General features: G+C 42.0%; 1 protein-coding gene across 2 annotated transcripts in view; it reads right to left on the bottom strand.

The window, feature by feature from the left end:
* camsap2b (calmodulin regulated spectrin-associated protein family, member 2b) overlaps nucleotides 1–17199 on the bottom strand; it is a 33500-nt gene that overhangs the window by 6428 nt on the left and 9873 nt on the right. For both annotated transcript variants that reach the window (XM_026150546.1, XM_026150547.1), the window contains exons 3-11: nucleotides 14245–14424; nucleotides 11086–11172; nucleotides 4756–4894; nucleotides 3654–3793; nucleotides 2083–2173; nucleotides 1896–1997; nucleotides 1469–1538; nucleotides 1080–1361; nucleotides 28–739 (exon numbers count right to left, since the gene is read on the bottom strand). In XM_026150546.1, the coding sequence (XP_026006331.1) occupies nucleotides 28–739; nucleotides 1080–1361; nucleotides 1469–1538; nucleotides 1896–1997; nucleotides 2083–2173; nucleotides 3654–3793; nucleotides 4756–4894; nucleotides 11086–11172; nucleotides 14245–14424 (1803 nt within the window). The remainder of the gene's footprint in view (nucleotides 1–27; nucleotides 740–1079; nucleotides 1362–1468; nucleotides 1539–1895; nucleotides 1998–2082; nucleotides 2174–3653; nucleotides 3794–4755; nucleotides 4895–11085; nucleotides 11173–14244; nucleotides 14425–17199) is intronic.

Here is a 17199-nt window from a genome sequence, read left to right as displayed (position 1 = left end):
GCGAGTGGCTCAGAATGAATGACAAACCTGAGATGAAATGTTTTTTGGTGAGTGCGTATAGGGGACATTGAGGTCTGAACTCTCTGGCGTGGTCCCTCCACTGCTCCTTCCCTCCAGCTTTCTGATCTTCTGCTCCGCGAAGCTCGTCATCCGCACCAAGCCACCTCCAGAACCACCGGAAGATGAGACAGGGCTGACTGTGTGTGATCTGGGCAGCGTGGGCGCTGAACTGGGACAGGGGCTGTTTCTGTCAACTCCATCTCCCCGTTCACTCTCAGGGTTAGGGCCACTGACCCCTTTGCGTCCTCCTTCCTTGCTTCTTCCCCCTTCTAGCTTGTCCGGCAGAGGACACGACCGGGTCATGGCCTCACAGTCTGGGTCCATATCTGAATAGTCTCTAAGCGAGGACGAGTCCTCATCCAAGCTCTGGATGTCTTCGGTCCTCACATGGATCCCTGTGTCGACTTCATCAGTGGATACAGAGTTAGGATCGTGCTCATTGAGTCGCGCCTTTGCTGGACTCAGGTCATCTCCTCTACCTTGGGCTCCTGGAAGGTCTGAAGGTTCTGCACCATGGAGAAAGAAGGCATTATCTCCATCCCCCATCCCCAAGCTAGCGTGTGGTCTTTCAGTGTCATGGATAATCTTCAAGGCCTCCTCAATGCTCGGGGGAGTTGATGGGCTGATGTGGCCAGCGTGGCTGGGGCTGTTTCTGTCTGGCAGGACCCCGTTAGAATACCTGAGAACAGAGACACGTAAATTAACCGATTACAGTCACAGTGCAGGTTAGAGGAATCTTTTAACTTCCTGCTCAGTGAGAATCAGAAAGAAAGTGTTGGATACCCTTTATATCTCAACTTTCAACCATCACCTATCCAGCTACCATCCATCAATCCATCTGGTGTCACCATGTCAACATGCTACAAATAAATTGTTTTCTAGAAAGAGCATTTATTACATTCAATCACCACCTACATGTGTAAAACGAATTAAAAAACATTAGTTTTTGCATCCCTAACATCATTTAAAGCTGGCAGGAGCCATTACTTATGGATCAAAACAAGCCCGCTATACTGTACCTGCTTTGGCTCTTGACTGTGAATGTGTTGTTCCGTCCCAGAGGCTTGTGTGAGGTGAAGTCGTCATCCTCCTCTGGTATGTGTCTGCTCTGGCCGTTTACACTGACAGGCATCATGGAGAGCTGGCGTTTCATGCCTCCTCGGGACGCGTAGTGAACTTTGAACCCAAGGCCGTCGCTGCTGGCTGAGCGCGTCATGCCGCGCAGGGAGGGAGCCTCATCGAGCGGGAAGGTTGGGTCTCCATCCAGAGGAATTTCAAAGGAGATTCCTCGAGAGGAGGACCTAAAGAAGAGGAAAGGAGAAGAATTGTTAGTTTAATAAGGAAAAAAAGGTCCACTTAAGCCAAAGAAGGCACAGTTTAGCAGGGCTGTTGGATTTCAAGCACTTACTGTTTTTCTTTGGGCCAAGTCCCGACACAGCCATCAACATAAGACATGGAGGTAGATCTCTTCATTACACCTGTCAGAGACGCAGAGTATATTTGTTTAAGAGACTTATTGGCTGTATGAAAATATTTACACACACTGTGTGCGCAGTAAGTGTTTACTTTTACAGTGCTATGTTTAGATTGTTTCTACTGCTGCAAATCAGCCACTAGAGGGCATCTTGATTCAAAACAAAACCATGCACTGGTTAGTATTAACGCCCCTCAGTGACTTTCAGAGTACATTATTTTATTGTATGAGTCAAATAAAGCTCTTTGTTTTTTTGTTTTATGTTCTTGCCTCTTTTTCACACTTATTTCCACACTGCTGAATAACGAATCATCAGAAATGCTCTAAAACATCTATATCACAGCAGATGATCGATCGTTACCTTCAGAAGGAATTTTCTCTGGGCTCAAAGGTCTGTCTGCATAGCTCTGTTTGACTGGACTGGACACAGGAGCCATGTTTCTACAGGATACAGGCTCACAGGCTGCATACAAAAACATACAGTCAATATTCAGCTTTTCAATCATTTACCAACAGCGTGCTAATATTGTTGTAAAGCTGTACTATACCGTTCGGGTCGAAGATTCTGGGCTGTACAAATGACGGTTTAACCACTTCAAACCACCAGAAAAGCTCAGCCATAAACACCAGGTAGTTACTCTGCAAGACCACACCAGCTTAATGGTTAATTTGGAGATATTAGTAAATGACAATGAGCACAACACTTGACTTCTCCCTCCGTGTCTCTGTAAAGGTGCTACCAATCATAACAGATAACATCTGGATGGATTAATGAGGTCACAGCAAGTCAGCAGCCTGTCTCACTCTGGGGTTTGTGTGCATGTACTTCCAAATGTTTGACTGTCTGATTTACTTAATATCAAATCCATACACCTTTTGAAAACTGCCAAAAAACACCATCTGGAGTTTAAATTAACATGTGCACGGAGGGATGCAGAAAGCAGCACGAGTTGTGCATGTGTTAGTGTAATAACCAGATAGGCTCAGGAGGTCTGCAAAGATGATGATCTGTAGAAAACTAATTTGTCAGTTTATTTCTTCTCTAACAAGGTGAGTCTTTAGTGTAATGGTTTACACGTTCATCTAACAAGCAAAAGATCCTGAGATTGATCCCGAGAGGAGACCCAAATCCCTCCGAGGTTGTGTCAAGAAGGGCATCCTGGGTAAAAATCTGCAGAACTACCTGCTGTACTGAGGGCTGCTTTCGTTTCTCCTCTAACAAGGAAAGAACGAGAGCTGAAAGCTGTGATCTCTACTCCTCTGTGTTTACTTAAAGTAATTTACTGAAAATGAACAGACACATGCAGACAAACACTTGTTAAGATTCTGTGCGCAGTGAGTCTGTGGTGGACGGGCAGTGTGCCAGAGCCTTTAGCTGGCCTTCGTGATCCACCCCACTGTTGTAGTACTGTACCACTAAAAAGTCAACATGCACACACACTAAAATTTATGTAGTGGATGAGAAATGAAGGAAAACAGTGTGCAAATACGAAAACTTTCTGATGTTTTATTTTTTTTGAGGAATGGAAAGTCCCAGCGTGCTCGGATCATGGCTTGAATCTTAATGTTCCTTCCCACACTCTCTGCATACTATTTACCCACACTGCCACTGCTGCACTGGTGTTTGGATGGCACAGGGGTGCTCTTAAAGTAGGTCTCCTAACCATAACCAAATAAGCATGAAAGGAGGAGCTCTGTGTCTATAAAAGTCTTTTTTGTTTGTTTGTTTCTTCACAAGAACAAGAGAGACATGAAGAGAGAAGAACAAGAGAGGCGGGCAGAGATGTGAATCTGTCCTCTGTTGGAGAAGGGAGTGGGATGGAGTGAAGGGAGTCTCTCAAAAGTACAGACACTGCACTCTGAAAGCACCAGCACACACAGTCTGTTGTAATCTGTCTCTCTCTAACATATACATACATAGACACGCACACAGAAACATACACACAATAGCAATCCCTGTAAGAGCCAAGCCTACTCACATTCAAACTTTTCCTTGAGTGACTCATTTTTGCCCATGCGTAATTTCCCACTCTTGCTCTTCCCCCTCCAAAAACGTCTCACCATTTCTCCATCTCCTTTCACCGTGAAAGCAGAACTGTCTACATACAGTTTGACCAACCTTTATAGAAGCATGGGCGTAGAGCAGGTCCTCCAGGGTGAAGTGGCAGCAGTGGTTGAGGTTGTTCCTGCAAAACTCCTGCACCAGTTGTAGGTTGTACAGACTGTCAGCCAGGGACATGGTCTCCTTGAGGCAGATATCTGTTCAGCAAAGGGGAGGGGTCAAACACAGAGACACAAGGAAAGGGTAACGCGCCACACAGGAAGCCGAGGACACGATAAGAGTTTATGTTTAAAAAAAGACTAGAGGAGGAGGAAATGACTCTTAATTGTCCTGCATTTGTCATAAGAAGCCTCTCATTTGAATCACTTAAGCTCCTTGAAATAATTTGTGACGAAAACGTTCAAACCCTCTTCAAGTGCTTCTAGATGAATCATCAGGATTTTTATCCCCTGACGTTACTATAAGGACGGCCCGTGTATGTGTAGGAGGTCTGACAAGGCAACGGAAGACTACGGCAGCTGGTTTCTCTGCTGTGATGTCATTCTGCGCTTTACTTTAAAAAAAAAAGTGAAGACAGTAGAGTAAATCAAGCTGCCAACAAGAAACCTTAACGAAGCACAGCTTGTTTTCACATCTGGTTCACATGCCTGAGATCTTCCTGCGAACTACAGTCGAACACCAGAGTTGTTTGTCTTTGAAATAGCAGCCGGCTCCACCTCTCCCTCACACAGCCCTCATGACCAATCACATTCCAACCCGGGGCATTTTCAAAAACGACAGTCTGGGCAAGCTCAGCGGAAACACGGCTTTGTTCTCCATGAATCCTAGTACCCTTTTTCTTCCTCTATCCCTCTATTTATACCACTATCAACAAATGCATATTGTGAAATATAAGGATTAGGTTTTGCATTTATAACACTCGCTTATGCACAATGCAAGTATTATTAATACACTCTTTGTTAAGCTATTGTAAGAGACTGGCAGTGAGAACAGTGACTTTTTTGTGCTCTGACTGAAAGTCACTGTGGTTAGTTTGATGTTCGCTATTCTGTCCTTTAATATGTGTGTTTGAACTGAGTTTAGTCTTGCAGTCTTGTGTGTAATAAAGCTAACAGACGAAAGTGTGGATAGTTAACAGAAGAGGGGGATGGTTGCAGACCTTCCAGTCTGATGGCCTGCGGGCAGTAGAAGTGCAGCAGCGCAGTCAGGGCGCAGCCATCTGTGTTGTCCTTCAGCAGGTTTTCCACCAGGGGGAGCGACGGCGCGCTCCTCTGGGCATGCTCCTTCCTGTAGCGAGCCTGAAACCATGGCAACGGCACAGAGACATCAGCTACATGTGTCATCGCGGTGGGTGTGTACAGCCGGCTCTCTGATTATCGATACAACCACATCTCCATGCTCCAGTCAGTCACACACACGGGTAAGGTAGAAGTGTTAATTTGAGGATCTTCAAACACACACACACCTGAAATAATACAGATTAACATCTTCATGCAAACAAACATTCAGTTAAGCCACACCTCAATAAGATTTATCATGTTATAAATGGTAAGAAGGACGCATATTCATAACCCTCACAACCCTGCTCTCTGCGACTGGTTGTGAGGCGTGGTTAATTCCCTGCATGCATGCTAGCAAATGAACGCTTTCCACCATTTCAACATCTACTGAGAACTCAGTGGCACTGAGGCAGTCTGAAGCTCTGGTGCTGCAGCAGACAATGTGTGTGATTTAGAGTTAAATAATAATGTGTGTGAGTGCATCCTTCCTCCCTGCAAGTTTTCTTCATGTCCCTCTGGGACTATCAAAACCACAGCAACAACTTTACTACATATTATTATACACATTCAGGGCATCGGTATTCTTAGTTTGCCCATGAAGACAAAATAATTATCACATACAACAGAGCGATTATGTTCAATAAAATTACTCAGTAGAAGATCTCATGTTTATGTGCTCATAAGAGCTATGCATAGCCCAGTAGTATAGGTGTAGCTCCCTAATGACAGGTCATAATGGTCACTATGATTTTTGTCTAAGATGTGAAAACGATGGTTGGGTTTGAAGGGTCGGGGGTGTCTGACCAAACCATGACGAGGGTCAGGGCCGCATGCAGTGACTGACAAGGCAAGTCGGGAGGTGAATGTGAAGGGACGGGGGGATTTTTGGGAGAGGAGGAAGTTGGCGGGTTTGTTGAAGAGGTGTTTCTAAGTATGAGTCGACTTACAGGTACTAATCTCCAGTACCATTTGCTAGGAGACTTGATGGTGGATGATGATCGGACAACAACAGGAGAGAATGTTAGGTGTTAGGTGTTTCCCCAAACAACAGCAGGGAAAAATATGCTACAGCTGCTAGGACTCATGAACAAACACCATCTTAATACCTCTACAAAAGCTATATAATACTTAAAATGTGTTACTTTCTTCACACATTTGAAATCAGCATCAAAACACACAGTGAGAATCACAGGATGCATCTGCTAAAGCAGAAGTTTAGTTGTGTCATACACCCATAGGTGCCCATGTTTACCCACATGGAAAAGAAATAGTAAAAACTTATGATTTACTCATGAAAGTGGCCACTTTCTCATTACTTTCATATATTGTTTTAGTAAGTATCCAAAACATACAAGTTTCATTATATAATTTTTCAAGGGATCTTATATCTGTTTTCACTCTTGTGTGCTTTTCATAGAAGTTTCACACAAGACAGATACAAACTTTATAAGATTTATATACATCTTTTCCATATGGGTACATATGACCCTGAACTTTATTTACACCACTTATTTTTGCTGCACTCCATTTCTTGTGATTTAATACAAATAAAAAATTTAAGTATTATTTACCTGCATTATTACAACTTTAAGCTAGTTTAATTTAAGCATCTGTAACCAAACAAAGTTGGTTTGAACCAATCAGCAACCCCTGAGAAGCTACTGGCCAATAAGGTCACAGCTGTCTGGGCCTGTCTATGTTTCATAGGTGTGACAAGAGTCAGATTGCTCAACCAACCCGCTGCCAAGTATTTCTTAAACGACTGGCTTCAAGCGCCTTATGTTCCAATTTTGCATAATTCTCATTCATTCAATCAACTGTAGGTGGTTTTTTTTTAGCAGTGTACCTTACCAATAAATCACAATCATCAAAATAAACAATTATTCCTCTTAGTCAAAAAGCCTACTGTGTCTTTAAGTAATGTAACTGGATTAATGTCAGTGAGGATGTTTATTTATAATAAGTAAATGTAATCATAATGTGTACCATACATAAAGAGACCACACAAAGTCACAAATACTACACAGCAACGTGTTTTGAGATAGAAGGCTGTAGTTTAGGTTCAAGGTGATTTATATTTTTAGTATTTAGATATAATGTTTATTGCCTAATTTCAGCTCCTTTTCAATTGCAAATGAGTTATTAACACAATGTACAGAGAGCTAATGGGAATAACTAATTGGGCAAAATAAAAACAGTCAGCGAGTTTGTCATATTCATTCATGGTCCCCAGACTAACTGCAGATTTGATCTTCCCAGTCCATTTGTGCTCAGGCAGGACTTGCAGTTTTATTTTACACTTAATTGTAGTTTAAATGTGCACAAGCCTGTTTCAAAGTCAGATCTGCATCCAAAGTCTAATCCCTCATTTCTTGGCCTGTCTTCTCAGTTTGTTCCATTAAACTTAATGCAGCCTTTTGAAAAGTTATTGACACAAGCTGCAAACTAATAAGCACTCGAAACCTAAAGCTAAAAATACTTTACAGAGCCACAAACATGACCTAATTTTTGCAATTAAGATCCTAAATCTTGTGTAACGATCCAACATTGTGTGTTTTCTAACTTTCTGCTCAATAATACGATTAAGACCTAAAGTCTCAGTCCACACAAAGAAACGCTGAGTGCTTGGTCATAAGACCATAGTTAACGACTTTTCACACAATCCTAGAATAAACAAGCCCCACTGAGAAGTGTCTTGTGCTCATCCTCTGGTGTGAGAGTGTGTGTTTGCACAGTGTGTGTGTACATGTAAAAAATCCTAATAAGTGAATAGACTTCTATCTCTCTGACACTGCAAAGACAGAGCTGTGTGATGGAGCATGGAGGAAAGCAGCTGACTGACTGAGCGTCCAGCTATTTCTCAAAACCTTAAAAAGGCTGTAGTCTTCCTTTGTTCTAACTTGTTTTAACAAAGCCTTGATAGGTCACACACCCCGCGTGTGTTACCACAGCGCAATCGCAGATAGGCACTGATCTCTCTCTCTGTCACTATATTAACACAAAACAGACAGTAAGCAATAGAAAACGTGCCAAGAAACTCCCACAGCAGATAAAAGCTCTCGTCTAACTGACTTAACCACTCGTGACGTCCTGCAGTTCTTTGAAGAGCCAGTTAATTCTGCTCCATATGAGGAAACACACTCACAGTGACACTGTGCAGGAAACTTACGACCTGTTGCCTGCGAACAGGTTCATCCACGACACTGTGTGTTTTCAGCTGTGAACTGCAGTGTAACTTTGTGGGTGCACCGCACATTCATGCTCCCCAGAGGAGGAATCCAGCCGACTCTGACGATGCCCTCACTTTCCGTGTGCGGCCATTATAAAGGTTCATATTTGTGTGAATCGCTAACAAATATCTAATAAGAAGATACTGTTACTGTTGGGCTGCTGAACTAACCTGTGAGCATGTTTTAGAGTTAAGGTGTCCACTCAGGAAGTGATTCACTCGCTGCTGGTGGACATTCCATACTCCGGTTGCCTAGGTAACCTAAGGTATTAAACATCCTGTCACTGCAGCTTACTCACTTCCTGTATGAATGCCCCTTTAATTCACTGCATGAAAGAGGTCAAATCAACATTTTGTGTCTGTTACCTGGGCTAACTATCTGTCAGTTCTGTGGGTTGCTGGAAAAAGACATTCATGTTTCCCAGATGATGTACCCCACTAGCTTTAGAGGACACTACACTTTCTCTGCTGTCAGCATCAACTTCCATTTCTAAGTTTTGGGCTCTGACCAACATTCCTCACAGAGGCACACAGGCCTGGAGAAGATTCTAGATCCTAAACAAAGGCATGTTCCTTGAATTGCATCTCTGAAATTAGTCCTTTCACTCCATTCAATCAGTGTTTACCTCTCTGAGTTAGAGTATAGCTAATCATTTCCACCTGACACAAGTGATCCCCCCTCCCCCGTTTGTACTCCATCTTGGTGAGATAAAAATCTTTTTTTCCATTTTTAAACGTTCGCCATCTTGTGCCCGTTTTAGAACTCGAGGCCCGACAAAGCACCGCACTGTAGCTTCACGGTTAAGTGAGCAGCAGAGGACGGTATCTGACTGCAGTGTGTTTGTGCCAGTAGACTGGCTCGAAGCGTTGCATAACTACGAGGCCTGCAGGATGACACTGCCTCTCTTCTGCTACAGCTGACAAAGTTCCTGAGTGTCTCTCACTGTGGTGTCATTTCTCCCTTTCCTCCATCTCTGATTATCCCTCCTCCCTCTTTTTCTCTCTCTTGTTTTTTTCCACCCCTGTGTCTGTCACCCTTTCTCTCGTTGGCTTCCCCGCACATTTCTTTGTCTCCTTTAACAGCAGTGTGGCAACTCTTGCCAACATTTCTCTGCAGCTGGTCTGAGACTGAGCTCATCTGTTCCTCTGATTCACAGAGCCCCGTGTACTGAGCTGCATGTGACTGCATGTGTGTGTGTGTGTGTGTGTGTGTGTGTGTTTAAAATCCAATAATATGAACGCGATTGGTGATAAAATGAGAAGTAATTGAAAGAATTCAAAAATAGATTTAATTAGAGATGGCACAATACCACTTTTTTAAGTCCGATACAGATACCATAAATTTGGATATTGGTCAATACCGATATGAATCCGATATAGTGTTTTTAAATCAATAAAACTGTTTTTTTAATATCTTGCTGCATTTTGTATAAGTTCATACTTGAGTTTAAATAAACAACAACACTAAAGCTATTCTGTTATACCTGTATGTAAAAAATGAACTGCACCCAAAATATTTCATAGTTCAGCAAAACTGATCAATCTAATAAACTTAAACTTGCACCATCCTTCCTATTCTGGTATTTGAAAGAGTACTTAGCAGAAATATTAAGCAACCTAACTAATAGGGTTGCAAACTCCCAAAAAAAAAAAAAAAAAAAAAAAAATAGGGAACCACCCCCCACCCTCCACCTCATGATGCTTAATCGACGTAATCAACTTTAATTTGATGCAGTGTGGAAAAAAAATGCACAGAAATAAATTATTTTTCTACAATATTTAAATAGATTCAACATCTTTCTTCTACAGAACTGCAGACTGCACAGATGGTACCTTCCCAAAGGAAAAAGTAGTATAGCTTACTAGGTTACATTAGACTTAACAGTTACTATATACAGTAATGGACTTCTATATATTTTACATAAGATTAAAACTTTGGGTGTGAGATTAAGATAATTATTTATTAAAAGCTTGACATTTTAAATGAGAATAAGAAAGAAAAGTATGTCTTTGTGCCCCCTTTTCCCTGTTCATGCCCTATCAGTCCCCCTGGCTAAACTTTGCTAGATCCGCCCCTGCACAGTTACCAGCCGTCAGCTGCGTAGAAAAAGATCCTGGTGTAGAAAGTAATATTAAATAAATTCTAACAACAGCTTATCAAGCTTAAACGTGCTGCTGTTGTTCAGCCGCAGGTTTCCTCTTTCTGGTGCAAAGTGGGCCAAAAACAAAGAAGAGAGACGGACTCGCGACAGAAAAGCCGATCAGCTGATCATTAAGCAGTTTCATGATTGAAGTAGCAACAGGAGAGGGAGGGGGAGAGAAGAGGCCGTCGCTCCATATATCGGTTGTTAAGCTTAATGCGGGAATGCTTTACAAACATTCAGAGATGAACTTACACACTTGCTTTACTTCTCTCTGGGATAACTTCATCGGAGATGAAATGCCGGTTTGGTAGCGAAGCTACAACTACACACAGCCGCTCTATCACGTGAGCACACTGCTCCAACGTGCAAGTTTTGTGAGGTGCTTTTTTGATATTTAATGGATCGGATGACATTTTTTATTTCTCTCCGATATCCGATCCAGTAATTTACGTCAGTATCGGACCGATACCGATACGTAATATCGGTTCGGTCCATCTCTAGATTTAATAGATTTTCTTTTCTTTTTTGCAACACCTGCATACAAATTTCTCATTTACTTTGCTGCTGGAAGTTACCGTAGATTGGAAGATTTATGCAACTCTGTGTGTAAAGTAAAACGCTGGAACAAGGATAAAATAAAAAAAAACTACAATCTGTTGTTTCACAAGACACCAGAGTTTCATTTAGAGGTGCTGATAAAAAGAGCTAACAGTCTCCCCATGTTTGCAGTTCTAATAACAGGAGTTTTATAGCACAGGCATCAGCAGGTCGTTGAACACCCTGTTATTTGGATCATTCGTGGAATTTTTTATTTCAGTCTATGCGTGCGTTCTTACTTTAAGCGCTGTGGCGTTTGACTCCTGCAGTGAAGCCTCTCTCAACTTCTGCTCCTCTACAAGGATGTCCCTCAGGTGTTCATTTACCTTCAGAGAAAGAGAAGGAACGAGAAAGGCAATGAGGTCAAAAGTCAGACGAGCATCTGGTGCACACTGAAAGTGAATAGTGAGTCTGTGCTGAAGACTTGAAAAACCGGCGGTGATAGTAAGAAGGCACACATCAAACAGAAGATTGTTTGTCACCACCACCTCCACCCATCAACGACTGAAGCTAAATATAAATATACCATCGAACCAATATACAGAACTCGGCTAAATTCTGATGCAAGCACAGGTTTAAAGGTTTGTTTTTATTGTTTTCAGAGGATACACATGGTCACATCAGCCATTCCCCCCCGCCATTGCGTGCCACGCCTCGGGGCTACGCAGAGACACAATCGTCAGTGTTTTACCAAGTGTGTATCTGTAAATAAATCCTGCAAAGTGTGCATCTTTCCGTCTTTGGCCTTGAAGCAGACAGCACATGAGTTCTTCCAGAAAGGATTATGGCTGATGATAAGAAGATCTTACATTTGATGAACTCTGTACTGAGGCTTGTTTTATTATTTCAAGGAGAAAGAAAGGAATTCATCTTTGAGATGAGGCTGTTTCACACTCAGCTTACTCCTCAAACACTCATCAAGGACAGTAAAAACCACTTAATGTGACCAAGCAATCTTTAAAAGCGCTGCAATAACAGAGATCAAACTGCTGTCATCTTGAAGGTAAATTTGAATGGATTTTTAATATAAATAGTCACTGCAAATACTGTGAAAGTCTCCAAATACTTAAGAATTACCTTCTTTCTTTTTGTTTTATATTTTTGGGGTGCTAGCCAGAAGGTTCCCTGGTAAAGAGTAAAACTTCCCTAGTTGTTTAATTTGAATTGCATCAAACTGAAATACTGTGTTGTTTGTATTCCTGGAAACTGTAGTTTTTTTGTTGAATTATGGATGTTTCTTATTATTTTGGTGCTTATTTGTCGGCCTTTCGTTGAGATGGACCGTAAAGTGTTGGCTCACTCTTTAATACACAATTTTAAGTGAACAAGCTTTGTGAGTGTAATTTCCCTCCAGGAATGTGCTTAACCTTCTAATTTACACAGTTGGCTGGAGTTAACGGGGTTCATGTTGGGTACGTGTTAGTGCTTTCAGCTGGATCCAGGTGGTGGATTGACCCCAGAGTTAAGTTTTACCCTTTGCCAGAGAACCCTCTGCATGGCACCCCAAAAAGATTAAATAAAAAGGGTATTAATAAGGTCATTTTTTGCAATCTGCTAACACACAGCCATGCTCCCAGCACAGCCCACTCGTGCCTGTGTAATTTATTTATTCTTTTTTTGGTAATTTGAAGTTTAACACTGTAGGATCTAAAATCTCTCAGCCACATGCACAAACGCTGGTTTGTGCATGGATGTAAAACCAAACTCAAGAGTCTGGCAGTCAGTCGAAGAGCTGAAGACCAGTTAGATTAAATTGACTTTTGATATGTGATGTTCCACAACAATGAGAAAATCTTTGTTTTAGTGCGTCCTGCAGCTGTAATGCTAATGTTACCATTAGCTTTGATTGTCTCTCCACAGGCCAGAACCATCCTGAAACTGTAATGCTGAGAGAAACAGTAAGAGAGATTGCACATGGTAAATGGAGTGGTACTTATTAGTGCTTTTCTTTTCTGAGCATTCAAAGTGCTTTTACCACCCGCTTCATTCACACTCACACATACAGCCCTTTATTCTATGCCTTAAGCACTTTCTAAGTATCACACACGCAATCACACCCTGATGGATCAGGAGCAATTTGGGGTTCAGTGTCTTTCCCAACGGCACTTTGTGATGTAGACTGGAAGAGCCGGGGATCCATCCACCAACCTTCTGATTAGCAGATTACATGCTCTACCTCCTGAGCCACTGCAGCTTCCAATTGTGGGAACTTTAACGCTGATTTGCAATCAATAAACAAAGTCTGGCTGACGTTCTGTGTTTTCAGTTTGACCTTTGTAATCCAAGCCCAGCCTCTCTTTCTGACAGCAAGAACAGCCTATGAATGAAAATTTAAAAAAATTAAGTAAAGACTGGAGAAACACCCTTCAGATGTTACGAGTGTTGTTGTTGCGTAGTTTGTACACCAGAGGGCACTACTTCTCAGCAAAGTTAGGCAGAGTGCAAACAAGTTTTAGGAAATCTGTTCATGTTTATGTCTGAAGTGAAGAGTAACATCATGCAATATTTTTGAATATTAGATTTTTATATCACCAAATCAGTATCAGTATTGGTTTAAAAAAACAAAAACAAACCTGTATCGGTCGTAGTTTAGCTGAAACAGGTGAGACTACTATCAAGTTGTTAAAAATACTGACTGTATGTAGAAGATGGATGGAGATCTGAAAGTTGAAGCCAATGTGAAAGCTCTTTTAACCTGTATTCATTAGGTGGTCAGCAGGTGGCGCCTCCTCTGACTGAAGAAAGAAGTTCGGTTTTATAGAAATCCGCCCTGTGACTTCAGCAGATATTTTCCTGGTGAGCTCATAGTGACAACTGCTACTTATAAGACTCACTGAACACAACAAAGCTTGTTTTCTAAATTATGCTCCCGATTGCAGTGAAAGAGGAGAACAAAGCAGAAAGAAATGGCTACTCTATGATCCATCATTTGCTTATTTGCTTATCACATCCGATTTCAAAACATCAGTGAAAAATGCTCAGATTGAGGCTTCACAACTGGACTTACTAACCACCATCACGCTGGCTCTGTCACTCTTTTATATACAGTCTACAAGGTTAGAATAGTCGTACCTCAGTGGGGCTTTACAGGCTTTAAAGCCCCACTGAGGTACAACTATTCTTCCTAATCCTGCTTTAACAGAGACTGGGAATCTCTCTGGCATTATCACATGTGCACGGTGCCAGTTTTTCCATCTTCTCCTCTTGCAAACATATTAGATTTCTTACAAACAGTGGAGGAATTAAGAACTGACACACTTTCCAGGAGCTTGAGTGTCTACTAAATCCAGAGAACAAAGTAAGTAGAGTGAAACGATAAAAAGCCACCTTGGTAAACGGCTTAAGGCTTAATTTAGCTCGTGGAGACAACATCTCCCTGTGTTTGTGTATACGAGTACCTTGTTGATCCAGGTGGTGACTGCATCCTCTGTGTCGTAAGGCAGCTCCTGGATGCGTCCGTCGCCGTTCGATGGTTCGGCTGTGGAGTATCTGTTGATGCAGGACATCACCCTCTCCACGCTCACCATCTCTACGGTGTACGCCATCATCAGGGTGTCTATGAGCGCCAGGTGGGAACTCTGCACAGACACACAGCAGCCAGATCAAGTTAAAAAGGCAAAGTCAGCTACAGATTTGAAATTTTTATTTTATCTTTTTCTTTGAAAGGTTTTCCCAAAAGCAACAGACTGACAACTGGGAATTTTTACATGCAAAGTTGCCAAAAAGAGTGTGGGGAAAAAAACAAACCATGAAAGTAATTTATATAAATGGCACATTTGTTTTTTAAAAAATCCACCTCACTTTCACACAGTCTGTCCAACCAGACCAGCTGCTCAGCTGCCTTCTGATCACCATCCGTCTTGCCTTAAGCCATGTAAAACTGCTTCACTGTTAAACGCTGGAAAAAAAATACTTATTTTTTTCTATTAGGCACATTTCGTCCAATTTTGAGTCATTGGCTTTATCTGAGTGGTTGTAAAAAAGCAACATCAACACCTACACAAAGCTTGACATTCTCCCAGCCTTCCTAGTCCCATTCCAGGCCGGTCAGACCAACAGACCTCCCCTTCCCTTTCCTGTCACCCTACAGTCAAAAACATTGTGTATATATATGTGTGTGTGTGTGTGTGTGTGTGTGTGTGTGTGTGTGTGTGTGTATGTGTGTAAGCATATTTGCCTGCTGCTTCCCTCAGCATTGCTCTGTGCGTCCAGCCTAACTAAACAACCATCTAAAATCTGGAGCTCCATGATCGAAGTGACTCAAACTGACAAAAACAAGCAGTGAGGCGCTGTGTCTAGCACAGGCCTCTATTCATAACCACAGAGCCACATGCAACAGCCAGTGTGACCAAGTCTTTTCCAAAGAAACAAACTCCTGCTTCAGCGCTATGAGTTTACACTTCCACTGGTGCTCCGAGTCCTCACGGCATGTCGTCCTGCCAGTCTAAACATGCAGAGAGGTGCAGGAGTAAAATGAGCTCTGACCTCATGGAAATACGTGCTGAGATGCTTTGATCAGCTGTACCTGATGTGAGTAAATGCTACTCAAGTTAGCTGTGCTTACGTTGCACACATTAAATACTGTTATGTAGACCAAGTGCTCATACTTATCCAGTGTAAGCTCTGTTCTTGAGTTAGTTAATTTATTATTTAATATGAATCCCAACCCCAACCAACACATCAAAACCAGAAGCTATGCAAACAAACAGAAAAACAGAAGAAGCAGCAGGTTCTCACGCTTACCATGACTTGACAAACATCAGTTATTAAGTTGTTTATATAAACAAATATGTTGTGTAAGCTGGTGCGTCTGAGGATGGTGGCTGGTTTCACCTGCAGCGCATTACACAGGTGCCCAGGATTGTTTGGACAGCTCCAATTTATGATTCTTACCAAACTTACTGAGCTGTTTATGAAAACGTCTGCAGACAGACACTGTTTTCAATTCTTGCAGCTTCAGGATATTGCCAGATGTCTGACATTGTGTGCATTCTCCTCCAGATGTGCTGCAGGACGTCTGGCTGACGGCTGGACAGACGAACGGAGAGAGACGCCAAGCAGCTTAGAGCGAAGCTAAAGAGTGAAATACCGTGATTTAAATGAAACTCGCTGAGCTTTTTCTGTGATTGAAGCTTTTCTTAAGTCATTTACATAAAACTACTAAATCTTTAATATTGGTTAGAGGCTTGGGTAGGTGTGTGCATGAGTGTGCGCAGGGCTCTGAGCAGAGAAGCCACATGAATTTAAATGATTGTGACAAATCACTTATGTTCATTTTTTAAATAAGGATGTTTTTAAGCTGACATTTTTTTTATATCAGGAAAAAAAAAAAGCACTGACATCCAGCATTTTATTTGTCATATTTTATGGAGAACATTAGTTAAGGCACATAACTCTCTGTAACCTGGTAGGACAGACAACAGTTACTGTAGCTCTCTTTATTCTTTATGGTAATGTAAGACTGCCCATACTGAAGCAGCTCTGTGGTCTATGCAGAGAAACAGAAGCTAATTAAGTCCCTCCCACCGTGGATGGGAAACAATTCTGTTTTCCACTGACTTTGTGGGTCAAAGTAAAACAAAGTTACTGACAGTAACCTGTTAAATGGACGGATGGAAGCCTCGCCATGGCAAAAGTATGGTGGCCCTGAGAGGACTGTAACTTAAGAAAACACCAGAAAATAGAAAAAACTAAAATCGTAAAAGTCCAAAAAACACAAAAAAAGTTAAGTCTCAGTGCAGTGCGTTTGACCCAACTTTTTGTCTTCTATATATTTTAGCTTTGTAACAGCTAACCCCTCCAGTGGTTTTCAGAGTCTTTACAGTACACACAGCAGTACCACCATAGGTCCACACAGGCACATTCCTGGCAGATTAGATGAAGGGCAATTTCTGCTGTTTACCCTGCAGCCTGAGCGATGAAAGATAGTAGCGCGCTGCCCTGATAACTTTCCAGACTTGTAAAATCCTGAGTTGTATCCAGTAAAACCCACTGCAGTGTTTGACATTCAATTCAAATGAATGGCTCCGGTACTCAAAGTGCACTAGAGAGTACCTGACACAATGTGCTCGCACCTACACAGCCACTTAACATTGTTTTAAAGCAGGGCTGGTTTTTTGTCTGAGTGCCCACTAATGCTGCAAGAATAATAGCCTGTGCAGAAATTATAGTCCACGATGTCCATGTGCATGTATGTTGGAGTAATGGGGATGAACATAAAAGTGTGAGCCTGAAAGATGAGGATGAGCAGGACGGGCAGTTTTCAGTCGCTGCTTACATATTTACAGACTGGTCAGATATCCACAGGGGAAAAAGACGCTACTGTTGATAATACAACAAGATTTTAAGAGCCA

Source organism: Astatotilapia calliptera, chromosome 18 (genome assembly GCF_900246225.1).
Source record: "Astatotilapia calliptera chromosome 18, fAstCal1.2, whole genome shotgun sequence".
NCBI lineage: Eukaryota > Metazoa > Chordata > Actinopteri > Cichliformes > Cichlidae > Astatotilapia > Astatotilapia calliptera.
Note: the sequence above shows the minus strand (reverse complement) of the source record. Positions and strands in the feature narration are given on the sequence as shown.